The 21898-nt window shown below is 42.5% G+C and overlaps 2 protein-coding genes across 4 annotated transcripts in view; one reads left to right on the plus strand and one right to left on the minus strand.

The window, feature by feature from the left end:
* LOC146339718 (uncharacterized) overlaps positions 1-4636 on the plus strand; it is a 30309-nt gene extending 25673 nt beyond the window's left edge. The window contains exon 4 of the mRNA XM_084810052.1: positions 2354-4636. The gene's annotated coding sequence lies outside the window, so the exon portion shown is untranslated. The remainder of the gene's footprint in view (positions 1-2353) is intronic.
* IFT56 (intraflagellar transport 56) overlaps positions 1-16091 on the minus strand; it is a 38242-nt gene extending 22151 nt beyond the window's left edge. Inside the window, exons 1-12 of one of the 3 annotated variants that reach the window (XM_084810039.1) lie at positions 15818-16091; positions 15386-15523; positions 13676-13768; positions 11972-12086; positions 11713-11762; positions 10959-11104; positions 9471-9642; positions 9079-9153; positions 7543-7645; positions 5508-5563; positions 1880-1933; positions 474-537 (exon numbers count right to left, since the gene is read on the minus strand). In XM_084810039.1, coding sequence (XP_084666165.1) covers positions 474-537; positions 1880-1933; positions 5508-5563; positions 7543-7645; positions 9079-9153; positions 9471-9642; positions 10959-11104; positions 11713-11762; positions 11972-12086; positions 13676-13768; positions 15386-15523; positions 15818-15973 — 1222 coding nt within the window. In that variant the 5' untranslated portion in view covers positions 15974-16091. Of the gene's footprint in view, positions 1-473; positions 538-1879; positions 1934-5507; positions 5564-7542; positions 7646-9078; positions 9154-9470; positions 9643-10958; positions 11105-11712; positions 11763-11971; positions 12087-13670; positions 13769-15385; positions 15524-15652; positions 15731-15817 lie in introns of those variants that run through there. The other 2 variants (XM_084810040.1, XM_084810041.1) reach the window with 2 other exon arrangements.
* Between the last annotated feature and the right edge of the window lie 5807 nt (positions 16092-21898).

Consider the following 21898-nt stretch of genomic DNA (forward strand, 5'->3'; position numbering starts at 1 on the left):
ATATTAGTTCACTGCAGCATTTTAAAGTGCTTAATATGATACGAGTTTTCATAACCTATGCAGATTAGGATGTACAAATTTAAGCTGGACCTAAACAATATCCACATGGCTCTCCACAAAAATGGTATCTGTTTCTCTATTTCCACAAGTCCCACCCTTACCAGTCATATCTAATACAAGTTTTCCTAATATTAGCTGCTGCTGGCAGGTAATGCAGAGGGATGTGCAGAGAGTTCAAGGAAATGCAGTGTTGTTATGCCAGGATCCAAGGATTATATATTAAGAGAACTAGACGTGATACTGCAGTTCTTGGTGGCAGATGCAAGTACATTGCAATGTCTAGTTCTGGCCACAGAGAAAAATACAATATTTTATTAAAACCAGGTATAACACAAACTTGGCAAAAGCTTGCATTCTCTGGTAGTATTGACGTCTGACATGTGAAGAGAAATCACATAGAAGTTAAAACCTACCACATTCACTAGCTGATCCTCCCACCAGCTGGAAGAATTGCTGAGCAATTTTCAAATGGTCTCTCTGGAAAAGAAACAAAGAAGCATGAAATCCACTACAACAAGTGGAACAATGGGGCAAAGCAAGTACAAAGCTTGGGATGTGAGCAAAGCAATATGCCTTTGTATGTCAATTGCTGGGAGCATGAGGAGGGAGGTGCTGTTGCACTCATGTCCTGCTTGTGGGTTTCCTATGGACTTCAGATTGGTCAATGTGCAAACAGAATGCTGGTCTGAACTAGCATGGCTCACGTTCTTACAGTGAGGCCAAATAAGAAAGAAACATTATCCTGATGCGCATTTTGTACTGGAAAAGCAATTTCCAGTGGGACTATTGGGTTGACAGAAGTGGGGGTAGGGGGTATTTAGCTCTTTCCACACTTGCTATTTCCCCACTCTCCAACACACACAAAAGTGGTTTTTCCACCCATGGAGTTCTAAATACAGTTTGGTCATCCCTTCAGAAGTTCCGTCTTCCAGTTCAAAATGAATAATCAAGGTAACATCTAGTTTGGACCAGAATCAACAAATGGGTCAAAATTTATTAAGAAAGAAATATTTGTATGATCATTCCTAATATACAGTCATCACAAACACAAAGCCAGGCAGAGAGGCTCATTTCAAAAACAGCAGCATGGAGTGCTCCTGTTCAGTGTTCCAGCCAACCATGACTTCTTTCAGGATACTCTATTCCATTTCCGCCCCTCCCTGCCAGCCCAGTTTCCCATTTTTCTTCCCTCCAGACACTCAGCATTCTGAGGCTACTGATCATACTCAGTCCTCACTGGGCTGTTTGTTCTTAAATCCCCTTAGAGAGTTTTTCTATTTCCACAAACATTGGAGTCCCTCTGAGCATGCCGATACCACCCTGTTGTTTCTCAGTAACCCCATTTTGGCTACAATAGCCATCATAACTCAATATCCAGGTTCATTATTAATATATATGCTTCCAGAGAGAAAGTTGTGTTACCTGTGTCTGTTGCAACAAAAGAGTCTTGTGGCAACTTAAAGGCTAACACATTATTATGGCATATGCTTTGTGGATTATAGTCCATTCATTAGACTCAAGAAGCGTTATCAAGAGTTTCAAGTATATATACAGAACATATGGTTGGGAGGAGGGGAGAGAAATTGTAAACAGTGAGGTCAGATGGAAATTAAATGCAGAAAATACTGACGGTGACAATCATATTATTAACAGTGGGCATTCACAAAACAGTTGTTGCTAATCACATAAGCACTATGATGATTATTTTGTACAGCAAATAATTAAAGGAAATACAGAAAAGCAAGGGTAAAAATACAATCTTAATCAGCTTTTCAGTTGTCTACACGTCACTTTACTGTTATAAAAAAATTATACTCACTGAACCCATTTCCTGCCCAAGGACTGCATTTACCACTCCTTTGAGTATATACTCCTAGAGAAAGATTAGATTCCAAAGCAAACTTGTTAAAATGAGGCTTATTTACTTAAGCTTATTTAGTGAAGCTTAAGGCAACTTGCAATTATTCTAGACAAATTACATTAAAAATAGATAGATTTCTGAATCTATGGTTTCCAAATGTCCAAGTCAGACCATATTAAATATACAAGCCAAAAGCAATCCTGATAAGCGAAGCCACTGACTTGTATGAAACAAGAACCACATTATAAAAATCACCATAATAAGAAGTATGATTAGTAAGAGGCTCAAGCAATTAAGAGATTGGCCACCCATTTCATTCCTCTAATATAGCCACATAAATATACTGTATAATGTCAGCATATGCTATGAGCTGAACCATTTTGGGGGCAGGAGGGCAATTACAAATTAGACATTAATCTTCCCAACTTGCAGGTTCCTTCTTATGGCATTCACTAGCTCTGGACACTAATTTTAGAAGTATAGCAAAGAATTCCGGTCGGAGCCAACATTGCCCTGGTGGCGTTCTGTGAAGCCTCTGCGGGACGCTATCTCAAACAGCTTTTAAAAGGTTGAAAAACCTTTGCATCTTCCCCTGGAATGAAAAGGGGAGGCAAGAGCAGCATCTAGATGAAGTCTTGGAAGAGTAGCCCTTTTTGCGAAGCAGCAGAGGGGCTGGGCTCCGAGGCTAGTCTGCCAGAGCTTAATCACCGCTCAAAGTTGTTTTGAAACTCCTATCTAATTAGGAGAATTCAGGGCTGACATGCTCCAATGTAGTTTATGGACTAAGAAATACTAACAATATTTGAGGACCTGCAAGATCTGTTTGAAGAGAAGGATGGCTACATCAAGGAGGAAAGAAGGAGCAGAATCTCTGTCAACCCCCCCATACCTCCTGTGGCAAAGGCTCCGAGAAGCAAAAATACAAGGGAGTTGCTTGCTCTGATAAAAACGTTGTCTTCGCAATTTTCTGAACAGGCTAAGAGGCTGGATACAATTCAAAATTCCATCGCCGCCCTGCAAGGGGCTGTGGACTTAATTAACACTTCTTGACAAAAAATGGAGGCGAAGGTTAACGAGCTGCAAGATCGGGTGGCAGCACAGGAGATTGCGTTGTGAAAAAGCACAAGCTTTTTCAACAATTTTTCTGTCAGAATCTCCTTGAGGCTTTCACACACAGGGCAAATGTACGTATTATTGGTATCAAAGATCTACCTACAGATATAAATTTGTCGACTTTTGTAGATAAGCTTCTGCATGAGATACTCTCTGTGTCATCTGATTATTTACTTGATACTGAGCAGGCATTCCGTGTGCCAAATGCCAAAGGGACTGGTTATACGATTATAGTCCAGTTTGCAAGAATCTCCACAAAAAATTATATCCTGCATTTGGCAAGAGGGGGCGGAAATCTTTTTGGAGGATCAAAACAAGATAAAGTTATGTTATTTCCAAATTACATCAAAGAAGTTGCTGATAAAAGGCAATTTACCAAGGCGAAAAACCTGGCAAAACAAATGAACTTACAATATCATTTGAAATATCCTGCTACATTTTGCATTTTTTCTGAAAGTCAGATGAAGAAGTTTCTAAATCACGAAATGGCGGAGGCGTGGCTAATCGGAAAAATGCATGAGACTTCTGTTCCAGCCCCATGAACTGGAATTTATAAACATGTTTTGTCAACTGGCTATGTTTAGTCTGTAAGATCCAGGTTAGGCCAAAGATAATTGCTCATATATATCTGTCTTTTTTCTCTTTTTTCCCTTTTCTTTTAAATCCTTTCTCTTTAAAATGGATATGATATGCTGTACTTAAATCTACTGTCTGAGGGTGAATAGAAATGCGCAAACTCATTTATATATCTAGTACAAAATACATTAATGATTGTTGTAAGGTTGATTTTAAGATTTATTATTATATAACAGTATAAAATTTATTAGTGATTTGTTATTATTGTTACTTATCCTTTCTAATTTCCTTCCTTTTTATTATTATTACTATCATTATTATGAGACTTTGGTTAGTAATATTTTTGGCTGGTTAAATTGTTAAGCTCTACTATTATATGTTAACTGAAGGGCAATATATAGTTATTGGAAATGAACTGTAGGCCTGCTTCCTTGCTATAAGACTGATGATATGATATTGAAATGTAAGGTTGATTATCTGTGCTGTACTGAATTGTAATATTGCCAATGTTATAGGTATAACTTTTAAGTAGAATGCTATCTGAAGTTTGTGTGTAATGGAGTTTAAATTTAATCCTTTTAAGTAACTTTTTAAAAAAAATTCTTTCTTGCTTTCTTCTTCCTTCTCCTCCTTCTGTTTTCTGTTTTCTTTTTTCTCTCTTTTTTGTTATTGCTGTGTCCTCCTAAGAATACTGTATTGTCGGGAAACTGTAGATAATGATTAGGTTGTTGGTACTATTTATTTAATTTATAAAGATAAAAAATAGAATAAAAAGTATTTTAAAAAAAAGTACGGCAAAGAAATGTAGAATCAGTAATAGGTTTTAAGTTTAGATCTGTGTGTTATACCTTGGAGTTAAGAGACCCATATATCATCTGTGCACATATGTACGAACAGATCAAGATAACCTGGACCGACACAGAGTTCTAAAGATCGAGAGTGTATTTGGAATAGTCTGCATAATCCCAGAGATTTCTGTAGAAATCTCTGTGCTGTAAACAAAAAAAATGGTGTCCATAACATGCTAATTGTGCTGTTCTAGTGCTCCTTACGTATGGTGAAAAGGTCTTTAAGTTTTCACAAAATGTGTTGTGCAACTCATACTGTTGTGTGTCAAACAAAGTGAAAGTGAAAAGACAATGAAAAGATATAGGTTTGGAGCCAGAGTAAATTAGGTGCACTTAGTTCCCACTGAAATCAGTGTTATGACTAACTTTTCGCATTGATTTCAGTGGGACCCAAGTGGGACCCAAGTGCAGCTAATTTAGTCTGGATCCAGCCCAGGGATCCAACCATCATGCTGGCTAACACTATTGGCATTGCACTAGAGGTCCCTTATGTTAGTGCAATGTAAATTACATTAGCTCTAGTGTCTAACTGGATACTGCCCGTAGTTTTTAAAAAGAGAAGACAGTGAAGTGAGAAGTTCGTATGCTTTAGGCCCGCTCCTTTTTGGTCCCAAATAAACCCAACTCCTGGATTCAAATACCTTTCTGGGGGGCAGGGGGAGAATTTCCACTCTCCTGTTTTAAGAAGATGAGACTATCTTGAATCTGTAAAGTGAACTGATGATCTTTTATACGCAAGAGCTTGAGTATTGTCCTGAACCCATGACACATCATATCCCAAGTGATAATACTTTCCTTTGTATACTATTATCACTATTATTATTATTATTAATTACATTTCTTTACCACCCCATAGCCAAAGCTCCCTGGGCGGTTTACAGAAGTTAAAACATTAAAATACAATATACAAAGTTTAAAAGCCACTAACATTAAAGCACACAGACAATATACACAAACAACATATAACTAAAAACAACTTTGAGCAGTCAGTTCAAAATATTTATGGTATATATCTCCTTTATATAACCATGCCCAAATCTTTCTTTTACCTGTGGGGTCGTAGGTTCTAGGTCTTTAATCAGGTTGTAAGCTTCCTGCACATCATCTGAAACAACATCTTACAGTGCATAACATTTCCCACATCATCGTTCACCTTTCCCCAAAAACAGTGAGAGAGAAAAGAAAAAAAAAGAAACTATACATGGAGAACATTTGTATTGTGGTGCTGGTGTATTTCTTTGGCCTTTATAACAAATACCATCTAAGTAATAGTTTCTTTACTACTATATATTTTTTGTTCAAAGGCTCACTGCCCTTTTTTTATAGCACAGCAGATGCTTTTGAGGCAGGAAGTCAAGTAATTCACATTATTTTCTCTCCCACATTTATCCATCCTTTGAGAATGGGACAGAAAGCAGGGGTAACAATCCTGTAACTGAGCTTCACCAAAGCAAAATACTTGGTTTATTAAAAGCTGACACTTAATAGTGCAATCCTTAAGAAAATTAGAGTAAGTGATTCCTAGCATCCTAATCTTAAAGCCATTTTGTGGGTGCAAGCTCCATTAACCTCACTGGGACTTCTAAGATCTAGAAATCTGCATCTGATTTGAACAAAGCCTGAGCAGAATTAGGCTGCTTTGGTCTGAGTCTGTTGATTCCTGAGACAAAGCCAAGAGAACCAAAGCCTCTCCAGAATGAAGCTTCATTTGTGACTTGTGTTTCCGAGACATGAGAGACAGACATTATGTCTCCCGCAAACACTAGAATCTTTTGGTTTCTTTTCTCTAAACTTTACAGGGGGAGGGAGTACAGCTGAGTAGCTGACAGCTCCACATAGGGCACATTTTAGCCTGGGCTCCAATCACGGCTTTAGGAAGGCATTGAGTTTTACTGAGTGTTTCAATAAAAATTCTCTCTCTTCTGTTTCTCTGTAGCAGGGCACAGCAGAAGGAACATGGAAGTGAAGGGGTGGGGTGGATTGGTTTCACATTTTGTTTGGTTATGATTTCATTCAAAATCATCCTTTTCTGCTGTAACTCTATCCTTCTCTCTTAGACCTTTTCCTGAAATATTCTACTTGGATTTCTCAAGTCATTCTGTTGTGTTGTATATGTGTGAAGGAATGTCTTTCTGTACAATTGAGAAATGAATCCCTTCTTCCGTTCCCTATTTGAGAAAAAGTTGAATTTAGTCCTGTTGTCCATCAGTTTCCCTAGTGTGTATGTTTCATTAATCATCATAATGTTATGATGATATTACTACAACATTAGTAGTAATATTCCCTATTTTTTTTAAAGCCTTACACTAACTTCCTAGCCCCTGCACCTACCCTTCTGAAACTTTGCAGGTTTCTTAGCCTGGGACACCTCTATAATGTGTCCATTTTCATACAAATTGACCCAAAAAACACGGGGGGAGGGAAGAAATGACTCACCCCTCCCCCAAATCGGAGAACTCCCCTTCCACATGAACCACTGCATCTATCCTTCTGAAAAGTTACATTTTTCTTACTTGGGGACACCTCTACATGTCTGTCATTTTCAAAACAATGATCCAGAAGGAACATAGGGGGATAAGTGCGTCCTCTTCTGGAGACCCTCAAGATGTCAAAGCTGCTCTTGCGCGCGCACACACACACACACACCAGCTATCATTCTGAAACTTGGCAAGTTTAATCCTATCCCTGCTGCCTCCTCTCCAAGCCAAGCCTCTGCAGGCCAAATGGAAACCTCTGTGCGCCCAATTAGGCTGGTGAGGTGGAGTTTCCCCATCCCTGCTATAATTCAACTCTCTCCTTGCTCCTACCACAGGTGCAGGAATGCCACTACAGAACAAAAGCAGGAAGCGAGCAATAGTATAGTAATGCCAGTCTTTACTATAGTTTTCTTCACAAGCCAGGAATGTAAGTCATTTCTTAATTCCCATAGCATCACAAATACAACAAACAGTAAAAAGGTGCAACCCCCACCCCAATTTTCAAAACAAAAAACACCAGTGCCATATATGGTGTTAAAGATTCACCCGAAAGGACAAAGAGGGATTGCATCCTAAAAGGAGATAAAAATCAAGAAAATTTGTGTACCTTGCCGGAGGTAGTAAATTACTAGATTCAATCTAGCTTCAGGAATGACATCAACCAGGGGAGGAAGTACTTGGAGAGACCCTTCCCCTCCTCGGAATACCACCTGAAGAAGTATAAAGAAGTTAATCCCAAGGCCTCATGGAAAACATGGATTTTGAGGAGAGAAAACAAGGAAGAGACAGAGGTGACACCATTCGTATGTTCAGGGAGGGAGTTCCAAGCACAGAGGGCAAAAAAGGTGAAACGGCAGAGAGCAAGACCACCTTCTGGCAGCTGAAGATGATAGATTTAGAGAAGAGGAGGGAGGATATACTAGGAAATAAGGCCCAAACACAGAGTAATTTAAAGGCAAAGACAAGGAATTTATACTGGATATGGAAGGGAATTGAAATCCAGTAAAAGGGATAAAAGGAAGGATGTTGCAAGGTTTGAACACTGAGAATGATGAAAGTATTTTGGCACCTGAGTTTCGATAGCAGATTACGGTGCAATAGCAAAAACATTAGAGAAGGGTACAGTAGCATGGTGGGAAATAATCAGAGCATAAGCCTTGATTTTTAGCAGAGGACACAAAGAATGGGTGGATTTTTGCAGTGTTGTAGAGGAAGTGACACAGCCTGGCAACAAAATGAATGTGAGGAGCAAAGGAGAGGGAGGAATTTAACAAAGGCTGTGTGCCTGGTCAACAGTGTGAATGGTGGTATTGTTGACAGATGTTGAGAGCAAGCAAGGACTGCAAGTCTTAGAAGACAGACAAATAGTTCTACCTTGGATGTAAAGAGTTTGAGATGGCAGTGTGACTTCCAAGTAATGTAGAAGTCTCAGACAAGCAGAACAGAGGGGGAGAAATCTAGGGTTGAGAGGTATAGGTGGATGACATCACCATACAGGTGATACTGGCAGCCAGGGGAGATAGAGAATATACAGTGAGGGAATAGCAGAAGCCAAAACAGAAAGCAAGAGATCTAAACCCAGAGGAGGAACTTTCCCAAGTGGATGTCTTAGGTGAGTGTTCTGACCAATAGAAGGACAACCTGCTAAAATAGAGTCACAAAAACCTAAGGCATGGAAAGAGTTAAATAGGAGAGGACCATCCATTGTATCAAAGAAAGCACATAGGTCAAGGATAACAAGGGCAGATTTGGTAGTTAGAAGATAAATCATAATTTTAGCAAGGGCAATTTTTGGTTGCTTTCTTGTTTGTTGTTTTCTTATAGAGGTTATGGCATGTTTGAACACAATGGGGAAGGAGCTGGAAAACAGTTATAGATTGATGATACAGGTGTGTGTAGATAATAACGGGGGAGATGGTCACCAGGATTTGGGAGACAACAGAATCAGGGAGACATGTGAAGGCATTCAGAAAATTAAATACAAATATTAATATTAAAATACATTAATCATGACCGCAAATGTTTGAAACATTAATACATTATTCCCCCCACCCCCAACATTCAATTTGATCCCAGCCTATGGTATTCAAAGCTCCACAAACCACATTTATACAAACTACTGACTTTCACAATTATTACTTACCAGATTATGCTTAATGAGTTCCTTAGCAAACTCAAAGGATGTTGAGGCACTGTCCATCAAACTCCTAAGCTCTGCCTTATATTTTTAAAGAAATGTAAAAAAACAATGAATGGAACAATAGGGCACACTATCAACAATGGTAACCAAGGAAATCCCTAATGATATTGCTTAAAGAAACATCCCAACTACTATTTGACTAACTCATATAAAAGTGACAAATATACCAGGATAACTGGAAATACCTGTATATAGTCAGACAAACTGAAAGTTGACACAGTGAAGCACTGCAAATAATTAGCACTTATCCAGAACATACACTGAAATATTACTGCCAAACTAAAGACTGCATCAAGAGAGAATGACTTGAGAGAAAAAGAATTCTAACAATGTACCTCAGCAGCCTTTCCATTGTAGAGTCGGAAATGATTACAAGCCTTTAAGTTAAGAGCAATGGTACTATCAGGAACCTGCTGAAGGTAAACAGCTAGTACCTCTTGTGACACGTCATAGTAATCCAGCTTGTAGTAGCATAAGGCCACATATACATTGAGGGCCAGATACTCCCTGCAGAATAAAAGTTAGTTAAGACATCAGTGTTTCTTCAATAACTGCATTTCAAAAAGTAATTGTTACATTCAGTGGCCGAAAGCTCAAGTTAAAGCAAAAGGTTCCTAAATTAAAATCTAGGTGTGCTAGTAATGCTATATATAGTATTTCACCACAAGTTCAGTCAGTAGTAGAACAGTTTGACCAAACGCTACAAGGAATTAATAACTGCATTTTGCTACAAACAACAGTGTACGCAAGGAAGGATTAGAAAAGGGCTTCCTAAACTGTATCAAAAATGTGTGGGGTCACTAAGACCTTTTTCTAGAATCCTGGGCATATCATTTTCCATTTTAAAGAAGTTATACATAACAAGACCATGGAGAAAATCTTGACACTGCTGTATACCTCTCCTCCTCTATTTCCAATGATTGCACCTCCTTCTTTATGCTGATTTTTCTTAACCTGTGCATGCATGCACACATGTGAGAGTGAGAGTAGTGATAAAGTGATTGCCACCAATTTGGATGGCTATAAAAGGGGACTAGGAAAATTCACAGAGAAGGCTATTGATGGCTACCAGTCCTGATGGCTATATGCTACCTCCAGTATCAGAGGCAGTATGCCTATGTACACCAGTTGCTGGGGAACATAGGTGGGAGGGTGCTGTTGCACTCATGTCCTGCTTGTGGGTTTCTCGTGGGCAGCTGGTTGGCCGCTGTGTGAACAGAATGCTGGATTAGATGGACCCTTGGTCTGATCCAGAATAGCTGTTCTTATGAGAGCGACACATAGTCTATTTACAGCAGCTGTGTGGAATCTTCTTTAAAAACTGAGTTACAGACTCTTATAGAGCTAATCTGAACATGCAGCCCAATGTTTTGGATTCACTTTTGGGCAAATAGACCTAGCAAAGAAACTGTGTGCACCAAACAACATTATTATAGCCCTTTCCCAAACATGTTTACCTGGAATTTAAGTCCCTTTCTATCAAATGTGTTTAGGATTGCTGCCTTAATGTACATTTTTTTCTTTAACTGTCCACATTTCAAGCAACTTATTGTGAGAGGTCACAGGTAAAATTAGATGTCACTACCGTATCGTATTGGCCAAACTTTTTAGGATGTGCTGCAGTTAAATTTTTATCAAGAAACAAGGATCTCAGAAGACAATAACTACAACTATTAGAAAGGTACACATTGAAACATAGCAAAATTAGTATTAACAGCACTGGTAGAATTGGAAGAGCACTTCTCCCATGAAATACTGACACCAAAAAAATGTTAAAACAGGTACAGAGAATGATAAATTGGGGAAGGAAAGGCTGACCCAACCTGTTATCAAGTAGTATGCGTTTGTAGATATCAATAGCCTCTTGGTAGTGAGATCGCATATAATGTATAGATGCTAGGCTAAGCTGATCTTCCGTTATGTCCTGTAGATTTTGGTGGAAGCTCATCAGTTTCTTCTCATCACCAAACTAAAGGGAAAATATGATATAGTTCAGAAAGAAAATAGTTTTACACAGATGGCTAATATATTATATATACAACTGTTAGTAAGCAATCATTCTCTACTCATATTTTCCTTAAGCCTCTACCTCCTCCACTTCATCTTTCCTTTAGAAACCACTTCTCTTTCCACTGACTTCAGCCTTCCTTAACCCTGGGCTACCTGTCCCTTAGTTTGCTTTCTTTTGGGGCCTTCTTTCTACTCAGCATTCAACCACTGTGCCTGCCAAGCATCTCTATCTACACTTCCAAAACACTGTACCTCAGGGGTGGGCAACTTGTGGCCCTCCAGATGTTTAAGTCTACCATGATCCCCCATCATTGGCTATGCTGGCTAGGGCTGATGAGAGTTGTAGGCCAAAAGACCTGAAAAAACCCAGGTTCCCTATTCCTGTATACCTAGACAAGTGAGTTTCTCTCACTCAAACTAGCCTTTCAGAAGCTAAAATTTTAAAGTAGAATTTGAGGAGGGGGTGGGAATTGGGGGAAGAACTGAATTTCAGAACATCTCAGCTGCACACTGTTTACTTGCTTCTGAATTACAACCACTGTTTGTAATTCTTTAATGCATACATACCTTGTGTGCTAGATGGAACAATAGACGATTCTGAAGTCTACTTTTGGGAGCTGAAAACAAAACCCAGAAGTGTATATGAACGAATCTTATGCCAATATTTAGAGCAATTCAGAGTTTTCAAGTGTATGAATTTGCTCAGGTGCACCACCCTAATAATACAGTCCTATGCATGTCTACTCAGAAGTAAGCCCTACTGAATTCAATACGACGGAGTCCCATATAAGTGTGGGTAAGCTTTATAGCCTATTACTCTTCTCACCTTTCAAGGCTGCCTGTTCAGCTTGTGTATACATTCCCAAGAAGAAGTAAGTGCATGCTAGATTCACCCAAACATCAGGGCTGCAGCCAGCTCGCTTGGTCAAATTCTCATACTCCTGAAACAAATAATACTTTTTGATAGACTCTTGCTGTTGCCACTGAACACAAATTGTAAATTGTTTGTTGTAAGCAGCCCTGAGAATTTTGTTACAAATACAATAAATAAATAAACAAACATGTGCAGATAATATTGCTGCCTACTTCTATACATTTATTTCACATTTACTGGGTCAGTTTGCATGATCAAAACAAGCCACAGTGGTTTGTTGTGAGCTGCAGTGCGTGCCAGGCACAATTTGCATAATCACTGCCTGGCCATGGCTTATTGGTTTGGAGAACATGATAAGCTGGGGCCAGATGGTGATCATGCAAATTGTGCCTGGCATGCACCATAGCTCGCAACAACCCCCACTACTTGTTTTGATTGTGCAAACTGGGTCATTGACTCAGAAATCCTTACATCAATGCTGTAAGGCAGATCAGTATTACTATAGCAGCTTGCCCAACCCTGAGTTGAGATTTCAACCAAGAGGCTTTCTTGTTTATAACCCATGGATTTAACCGCAGTGCTACATGGGTTATCAGTTCCCCACCAGCTAAAAAAGGTTCCAACTGATCAGGAACTAAAGATGCAAGATCATGCATAACTTTATTTCCACACTAAATTTTAGCCCAGAAAATAAAATATTAAATAACCATATAGGTCTTTAAGAACCAACACAATTCCAACTGGTTAATTAATATGACAGGATTTAGAGCTAATTACAAAGGTTATGAGCACTAGGACACAATTCCACAGCCAACTATTGATCTTTTAACCATTAAAAGGTAACCTTGATGTACCAGCCCTTACATACAATTTCAAAATATGGAAGAAAATCTCATCAATGTAAAGTTATCCCAAAGAAAATTTAAAATATTGTTGCCTGACATATCATAATCAACATCGCCACCTTGAGGTGAAAGAAACACAAATGGAAACACTATTCAGTCCTAAAAAAAACACTGGGTAATCATTCTGCTTCAGAAAGAAATAATATTTTCCTACTCTGCAAGTTAACGTATGCAGACTAAAAACAATACTGAGGCCAATCAATTAATTTGTATCAACTATTAATTTGTACACTGTTTTCCTGTTCAGTATTCAAGAAAATTGGAACATGGCATGTCCTCAATATCCTTCAAAGAAATGCAAGCCTATCTGAAATACTTTGACATTTTACTTTAATTATTGCTTAGTTTGTGAGCAATAGTTTGGTATTTAATTTCTTTCTTCACCAATATTAACTATGAAAAGTGAACTGTCACATAAGTAATACAAGCCATGGTCAAATTATTTCCACTCTCTTTCAGCATGCTTTTACACCAAGAGAATTTTTTTCCTCACACAAGCATAGGGTTTTGGAAAATAGCAGCATCAGAAAACTGCCAGTACACTCCTGTTAGCATGAGTGATTTCCCATTTGTAAGCCAGATCAAATCATCACCATCCAGTGTGACAATATACAGTTCTATCATGTATAGCACAATGGCCTGCCTTCTTTCTTTTTCACTACTCCAGGACATCTCTCTCCCTCTCTCTCATTGTTCTTATTTTAGGGCAGCATCCCCCTTCCTTCCAAGAGGAAGGATTTCCTCACCTCACCTCCAGTGCTCTCTTGTAGTCACCCAGATGGAAAGCACAATATCCAATCCAGAGGTCTGCATCTTCTTCTTGTTCCCCAACATGACGCTTAAACTTGCAGGAGGGGGAAAAATAGATTAAAATGGTGCCAAATTGCGGACACACTCATGACATTTTCAACATTATTTTATGACAGCCTTGCAGACTGAAGTAAATACAAATTTAATTTTTTCAAAGAGAAGGTTTTAACTCAGTCACTTTCAAAAGCTTTGTGTATATGATATGTATAAATATGTTAAGAGGGGATTGGATACAAGATATATAACTAGATGTTTAAAAATACACTGGACAGCCAGTTTGACTGACGGAAGCTATCCCTGCCTGGTCTGTTTACCGGCTTACATGAAGGAGGGAGCAAACAAGCATGCTGGTCATTCATACTGTGGTTTAATAAGCCAGGATTCCTGGTTTATCATTATGTGTGAATGCAGCCATAAACTAATAGTAGCAAAGTCTTACCAGAGAATAAGCCTCCAGAAAAATGCAACAGAAGTGTTATAATTTGGATAGCAGAAACCAAAGTAGTGACAGATTTTATTTTCTTGGGCTCCAAGATCACCGCAGACGGTAACTGTAGCCATGAAATTAAAAGACACTTGTTCCTTGGGAGGAAAGCTATGGCAAACCTAGACAGCATAGTAAGAAGCAGAGACATCACCTTGCTGACAAAGGTCCGTCTAATCAAAGCTATGGTTTTCCCAGTAGTAATGTATGGCTGTGAGAGTTGGACTATAAGGAAGGCTGAGCACCAAAGAATTGATGCTTTCGAACTGTGGTGCTGGAGAAGACTCTTACGAGTCCCCTGGACTGCAAGGAGGTCAAATCAGTCAATCCTAAAGGAAATCAACCCTGACTGCTCATGGGAAGGACAGATACTGAAGCTGAAGCTGAAATATTCTGGCCACCTAATGCGAAGAGAAAACTCTCTGGAAAAGACCCTGATGCTGGGAAAGACTGAAGGCAAAAGGAGAAGGGAACGGCAGAGGATGAGATGGCTAGATAGCATCACCGATGCAATGAATATGGACTTGAGCACGCTCTGGGTGAGAGCGCAGGACAGGAAGGCCTGGTGTGCTATGGTCCATGGGGTCACGAAGAGTCGGACACAACTAAACGACTGAACAACAACATGACCCTTATCCTAAACTGATATGAATAGGCATTCACAGGCAAACTCTTGGTGAACAACCTTGTTTATCCTCTTAAACCCGTTTCGTATGTGTAGAACAGCAGATTTCTTGTCATGGCTCAACAGGTCTTCCATATGGAGCTCAGAATTACACACTCAGCAAGCATTATCAGTACAATAAACAATATTGAAATAGATAAGCAATTTTTTGGGAATAGTACCAGGTCTGCATCTGAACACAACTCTGTGAAGCGGTCTTACTGAACCCACCTTGCATACCCCACAAAGCAGGGTATATAATAATGCCAGCACAAATAGGCTGAAAAAGCATTGATGTTCTTAGTCTGGAGGAATCAAAGCCAGGAAGAAGAGGACGATGATCAACCTCAAATTTCCGAGACATTTTCCCCACAGATTCGGTTACCGAAATAGCATCTATCCTAAACCAGTACGCCCATCACCATGAACAACCCAGCCTTTCTCTGGGAGCTCCTTGTGCAGGGCCTCGTCCAATTCCACCGCCAAAGTTGCATCCCTGGTACCTCCAGTAGGGCGATGGCCCCAGTGAAGTCTCGCTGGGTCAGCAGCTCCTCCAACTGCGGGATCCGCTTGCCTTTCTTTTTGCGCTTGTCAGCAGACTGAGGCCCGCCTCCGACGGCGGGCTTGAGCCGCGAGAGCATCTGCAAAAGGCGAGGAGAAGAGAGTAGAGGCAGGTAAGGCGGGTGGGGCTCAGGCGGCTGTCGTCCCCCCCCCCAATTTCGGAGGAGCCCCTTAAAATATCCCTGCCCGGCCTTTCTCCTGCCCCTCACCATCTTGCCCGCAGGCCTTATCCGCAACTGCTGCCGCCGCCCGCCGCCTTTCTGCCTCACCAAGGACTCCGTTACCCTGGCAACAGCGCGGGCGGGAGGTAGTTAGGGAACCTGGACAGTGAAGCGTCAAATAACGGCCGGGTGGCAACTGCCTTCCATACTCACAGTTCCGCTGCCGATCCCACACCAGGCCCTTGTGACGGGCCTCCGGAATGCGAGCGCGTTGGCAGCGTGGGAGAAGGCGGCGGGCGGAGACACAGCCTGGTTTTGGGAGGGCGGAGGAAGGAGAGGCCCCATTCGGCAAAAAGCGGCGGCCTCCATCAAGGCTGCGTTTTACTGGCGGGAGCTGCGCAGCTCGCTCCTAACTGTGACAGCCATCACTGCAGGGAAGGCACGGTTTGCGCGGCTGCCGCAGGCACCCAGAGGCGCGAGCGCGCGCGCACAAGCTGCCGCTGTTTTGGAGCGGTTCTGGTGTGATTTATATGTTTGTAGAGCTGTACATACTTGAAAGGATGAGTGCCAGAAAAAAGGAATGAAGATGCCCTGTAATTTAACCCCATCTTCTTTCTATTCTTATAGATTCCATTGGCATTACATTTATTAAATCCAAAGCTGTGTGCAAACTGGTCTAGAAAATTCCGCACTTGCCTTATATCAGATTGAGTAGGGGTTGTAATTAGGATTTGCAATTGGATTAACATACATCCCCCCCCCACACCCACACGCACATCCTGGATTGGGGCTAGTACTGCAGTAGCATAACTACGGAAGGCACTACCTGCCAACTTAGAAAAGCACGGACCTGATGATGTGAACATTAGTCCACAGAAGTTAATAAGAACCTAAGAAGAGCCATGCTGGATCAGACCAAGGGTCCATCTAGTACAGCAATCTGTTCACACAGTGGCCAACCAGCTGTCAACAGGAAACACACAAGCAGGACATGAGTGCAAAAACATCCTGCCATTATATATATATATATATATATATATTACAGTGCAATCCTGTACATATCTCTACTCAGCAGTCCCATTGCTTTCAAAGGGGCTTACTCCCAAGCATTATAGGATGGTAGGTTGCAATCTTATATAGCTACCTGAGCTTGAACTCAATAGGATTTACTTCTAAATAGACATGCAAAGGATTGCTCTGCTAGTCTTTAAGGTGCCACAAGTCTCTTCATTGTTTTTGTTGCAACAAACTTAACACAACTACCTCTGTGGAAATTGTTACCCTTCAGAAATTTCTCTATGCAAATAGAGTGATGACTGTGCAAAAAACGCCAACATTTTGAGCCGTAAGGAGAAAGGAAGGAACTTAAGATAGTGATTTATGACAACACTGCTGATGAGTTACTTTTTAAAAAGAATAGAGCTTAATTCAAATACCTTGTTGAATCAGTCAGATTCAACAGCTGTAGAAGGAGCTTGGCGTATATTAGGGCCTGTTAATTGAAAAATGGGTTGATCAAAATCCATTTTTTCTATCTCACTCTAGATAGCCGGTTACTTAGAGAAGCAGTGGAAATGGTGTTTCTTCTGTTGCTTCAGTTTGCAGATATGGCTTTTCTTATAAGAATAGAAGCAGCTCTTTAGGGGTTCTTCCAGATAAAGAGGTCCTAGCATTAACAACCAGAGGCATTGTGAAATTATTCCATCTTCCTTAACAGATTTTCTGCAGTAAGAAAAAAGACAGAAGAAGAATGGGAAAACAAAGAGAGTAATAAGTGGAAGATGATCTCATCTGGATTCCCCCTCCCCCCAGCAATGAAATTCCAGGAATGAAGCAGCACATGGTGAAATAAAAGCGCTCTTTCGAAGCAGCACCTTAAGTTTCATCTGAATGCATTTTAAAGTACAGTTGTGAATCCTAGTTCTGTTGTTGATTTTAAACATTGTTACAGCATTTTAGCTCTTGATACCATTCTGAGTTTTGGGGAAAATGTTTTAGCAGAACATTTTTCTAAGCCTTTAGCTGATCCCATATTGTTGCATGCTCCCCATGTACCTTAGCAGCAAGTAGTTAGTTCCAGAAGCAGCACTTGTGGTTCAGTCGTTCAGTCATGTCCGACTCTTCATGACCCCATGGACCATAGCACGCCAGGCCTTCCTGTCCTGCGCTCTCTCCCGGAGCGTGCTCAAGTCCATATTCATTGCATCAGTGTTAGAAAAAGACTGTCCTCTTATTCTTTGGCTGTCAGCTCTTTGCTAGACCTTTGAGCTATTAGTCATAATTATTGAGCCCACCGGACACATGTCCAGTGGGAATGTACATTTGTTAAAAAGGGAAGTCGTAAAACATGGTTAAGACAGGCACATAAGCATAATCACAAAAATAAACATGCCGACATTATCTCATTGTACATCTGCAGGTCATGCTTCTGCTGTGTCAGCTAGTAGCTTAGTCGGTTAAAATATCTTATCACTAGCAAAAATGTATAGGGGGCGGAGGTATAAAAAGACTTATGCTTGCTTAGCTCGGGGTCCAGACTGCTCTGTACCTGTTTTGCAAAACGTTCAATAAAATAGTGTTGGATCCACTGCTGCCTGCCTGGCATCCTTTCTTTCAACCAGAAGCAAGAACTTTTTATCTAACAATTTGGTGCCGTGACTCGGATCCTGCTTCGGGGCGCGTCCCCTTTGCGCTGAACCGAAGGGCCGCGGAGGAGAAGTGGCCACAGGCGGTTGTTTACACTGCCTTCTCCTCACGTCGGCGGCGGCGAAGGCGCTTGGGGACCAACGCCAGAGGAAGAGGGAGACGTGATCACTCCTTTTAGGCACCGGCAGTGGATCAATAAGCAGCTGGACGCAGCTGCGGGCAGGACAGAAGAGGCTTTTGGGGTAAGTGAAACAGCTTACATTAGGGGATAAACGCGGGACGGTGGTGTGTTTGTGATTGTGTGAGACGCCTACGGGCGAAGCGAGTGAGGAGCCCCGATCTGCATTTCCCTACCCCGGCGACAGGCTGGGTGAGAGAAGGGTGAACCACAAGAATTTCTGATTGAAATTCCCACCATCATGGGCGGGTCCCAGTCCAAGCCTGCGGAGAAGTCCCATACGCCCTTGGAGTGTTGTTTGCGCAATGGGTCACATTTTAAGCAAGATTATGGAACTAAGATGACAAAGGATTGCCTTGTCCTTTTTTGCACCCAGGAATGGCCAATATTAGAGCCCAAATGGCCACCCGAGGGGTCTTTTGACCCAACCTTGGTATCTGATGTGCGAATAACAGTCACACAGAGGGGAAGTTGGGACCAGTTCCCTTATATTGATTCATGGGCAACTTGTGTGCCCCTTGGCAGCAGACCCGCTCCGTGGGTTGTTGAATGCATGTCCCTGGCGCTTCCCATGGTGGTCAAAAGGAAACCACCAAAAGAGGGACCACCTAGGGTCGTGGCCACGGCACCGGAGGACCCATTGCTTCCTCCTCCCTACGGGACAGCTGTCGCAGGGCGACCACGCCCGTTGCAACCACCACCTTCTCCTGAGGGGCCCGCTCGGCGGCTAGATGCCCCCGAGGAGGACCCCTCTCACGAAATAGTACCAGAGGACCCCACCCCTCTAGTTGAACGCCGGGACATTCTCTAAGATCGCCTGCATTCCCTGGAGGAAAGATTGGAAGTCTTACAAAGAGAAGCAAAAGGGGGACCTAACTATAACCTGCGAAAGGACCCCCAACCACCGGTGAAGTTCACCTTCCCCATCAGAGAAGTCCCTGACCCTACCTCCCAACATCCTCAGGGGATGATGTTTGTCTATGTCCCATTCACGACATCTGATTTGTATAATTGGAAACAATTTAACCCCTCCTTTGAAGAGGATCCCGGCCCACTCCTGTCTCTGATGGAGAATGTGAGGCTCACTCACAACCCCACATGGGACGATACGCAAATGTTGTTAAACACCTGTTTCCTCAGTCAAAAGCCAACCATCCTTGCAGGGGCACGAGCCAAGTATAGGGAGGAAAATCCCCAGGCAACTGAAGAGGAGACGGCGGAGGTTCTGCCCACAGGGTGACCCGATTGGGGGGTGGCCACAGCGGCACATAGACGCTTACATGCTGACTATTTTCGGCTCATTTTAGCAGGCATGAAGCAAGCCGCGAGAAGGGCCCCCAATTTGCAAAAAGTCCTGACTCTAAAGCAAGACAAAAACGAACCTCCTGCCGTGTTCCTCCAGAGGCTGAGAGAAGCCTTCGCTAAATATACTGACATTGACTTGAATGATCCAAATAATTTAAGGATCCTCACAACTCAGTTCGTGGGAAATAGCTGCCAAGACATCAGAAAGAAGTTCCAAAAGGTTGAAGGAGGGTTGGCAGCTGACCTTGGAGTTTTAGTTGAGGTAGCTCAAAAGGTTTATGAAAGGCGAGAAGAAGAAGGAAAAGAAAAAGACAAGAGGCAGGCAAAGCTCCTTGCTGCGGTTCTTAGACCCGACTAGGGGGGAGCTAAGAAGGGGGGGAAAGGGGGAAGGAAGGGATCTCCCCTGGGGAAAGATCAATGTGCCTTCTGTAAGAAAATGGGGCACTGGAAGCGTGATTGTGAGGCTTTGAAGCAGAAAGAGAGAGAGGAGAATACGGAAGGAGCAGAGAGACTTCTGTACGAACAAGAAAGAGACTAGGACAGACCGGGGCCCGGCCCCCTCTTAGCTGTCTCTGAGGCAAGACGGGACCCCATGGTCAAAATAAAGGTTGGGGGCCGCTCCTACAAAGCCCTTGTAGACACAGGGGCTGCCCTGTCCATCCTCCCCCTCAGTGAGCCCCCAACAGGAAGTGGGGGGTTCACCACCATAATGGGGGTCGAGGGAAGGGCAACCCGAGTGCCTCTCTCTCATCCCCTGTTCACCAAGGTTGGGAAAACACACCTAGAGCATGCATTTGTCTGTACCCCCTCCTGTCCAGTGGCATTGCTAAGAAGGGACTTATTGACTAAACTCCAAATTGAGATTGCTTTTACCCCTGACGGAAGGATGGAGGTATGACTCCCTAAACAACAGAGTAGTAACTACCAAATGGCCCTTTTGAAGGTTGCAGAAGAACCCACCTCAGAGGCCGGCGAGGACTGGGGTTTAATAGAAAACAAAGTCAACCCTCTAGCTTGGGCCGGGATTGGAGGGGCCTCTCGTGCCAAGTCGGCAGCACCATACAAAATTCCCCTCAAGGAGGGAGCAAAGCCTGTTCATATGAAACAGTATCCCCTTTCCCGCCAAGGGAAAGAGGGCCTACAACCAGTAATAACGAAGCTCCGAGAAGAAGGCCGGCTCACCGAGATAATGTCCCCCTATAACACGCCCATCCTCACTGTGTCGAAAGGGGGGGGGCAAGGGCTATCGCTTGGTGCAAGACCTCCGCCTCATTAACCAGCAGATCGAGGCCCCCCATCCTGTGGTCCCCAACCCACACACCCTCCTTGTAGGAATTCCAGAAGAGCACGCCTGGTTCACTGTCATAGATCTAAAAGACACCTTTTTCAGCATCCCCCTCCACACTGATTCAAGGCCTTTGTTCGCCTTTGAATGGGAGAGCCTAGAGGGAGGGTCAAAGGTTCAATTAACATGGACAGTAATCCCTCAGGGGCTCAATCTCTCACCCGTCGTCTTTGGCCAGAAGCTCCAAAAGGACCTCGAACCCTGGGTCCAGCAGCACCTAGAGGTGCATCTCCTCCAGTACTGTGACGACCTCCTGATTTCAGCCAAGGCCAAGAATACATGCCTAAGCGGGACGGTTTCCCTCCTCAACCATCTAGCGGGGGGGGGGGTTATAAAGTGTCAAAGGAAAAAGTACAGTTGGCCCAACCAACTGTAAAATTCCTAGGCTACCACTTAACTACAGGGACTCGGAGCCTAGGGCAAGAAAGAGTCGAAGTCATCCGTGACACTCCTGTCCCTAAGTCCCCCCGCGAATTGAGGGCCTACCTGGGGTTGACCGGATTCTGCCGACTATGGATAGCAAACTATGGAGAGACAGCGCGGCCGCTGTATGAGGCGCTGCAAAAAGATAGATTGGATAAATGGAAATGGACTAAGGGAATGAATAAGTCTTTCCTCAGTTTTAAAGCTGCCCTTGTGTCACCGCCCGCCCTGGCCATACCAAATCCCAGCCGGCCATTTAGACTTTATGTGCATGAAAATAAGGGCATAGCTTCGGGAGTGCTTTGCCAGCGAAAAGGGCCCTCTTGGAGACAGTGGGTTATTATTCCAAGGTCCTAGATGTCGTAGCACGAGGATGGCCAAGTTGCTTGAGGGCAGT

This window comes from Heloderma suspectum, chromosome 7 (assembly GCF_057233095.1).
Source record: "Heloderma suspectum isolate Gila_16-S chromosome 7, 16-S_ref, whole genome shotgun sequence".
Classification (NCBI taxonomy): domain Eukaryota; kingdom Metazoa; phylum Chordata; class Lepidosauria; order Squamata; family Helodermatidae; genus Heloderma; species Heloderma suspectum.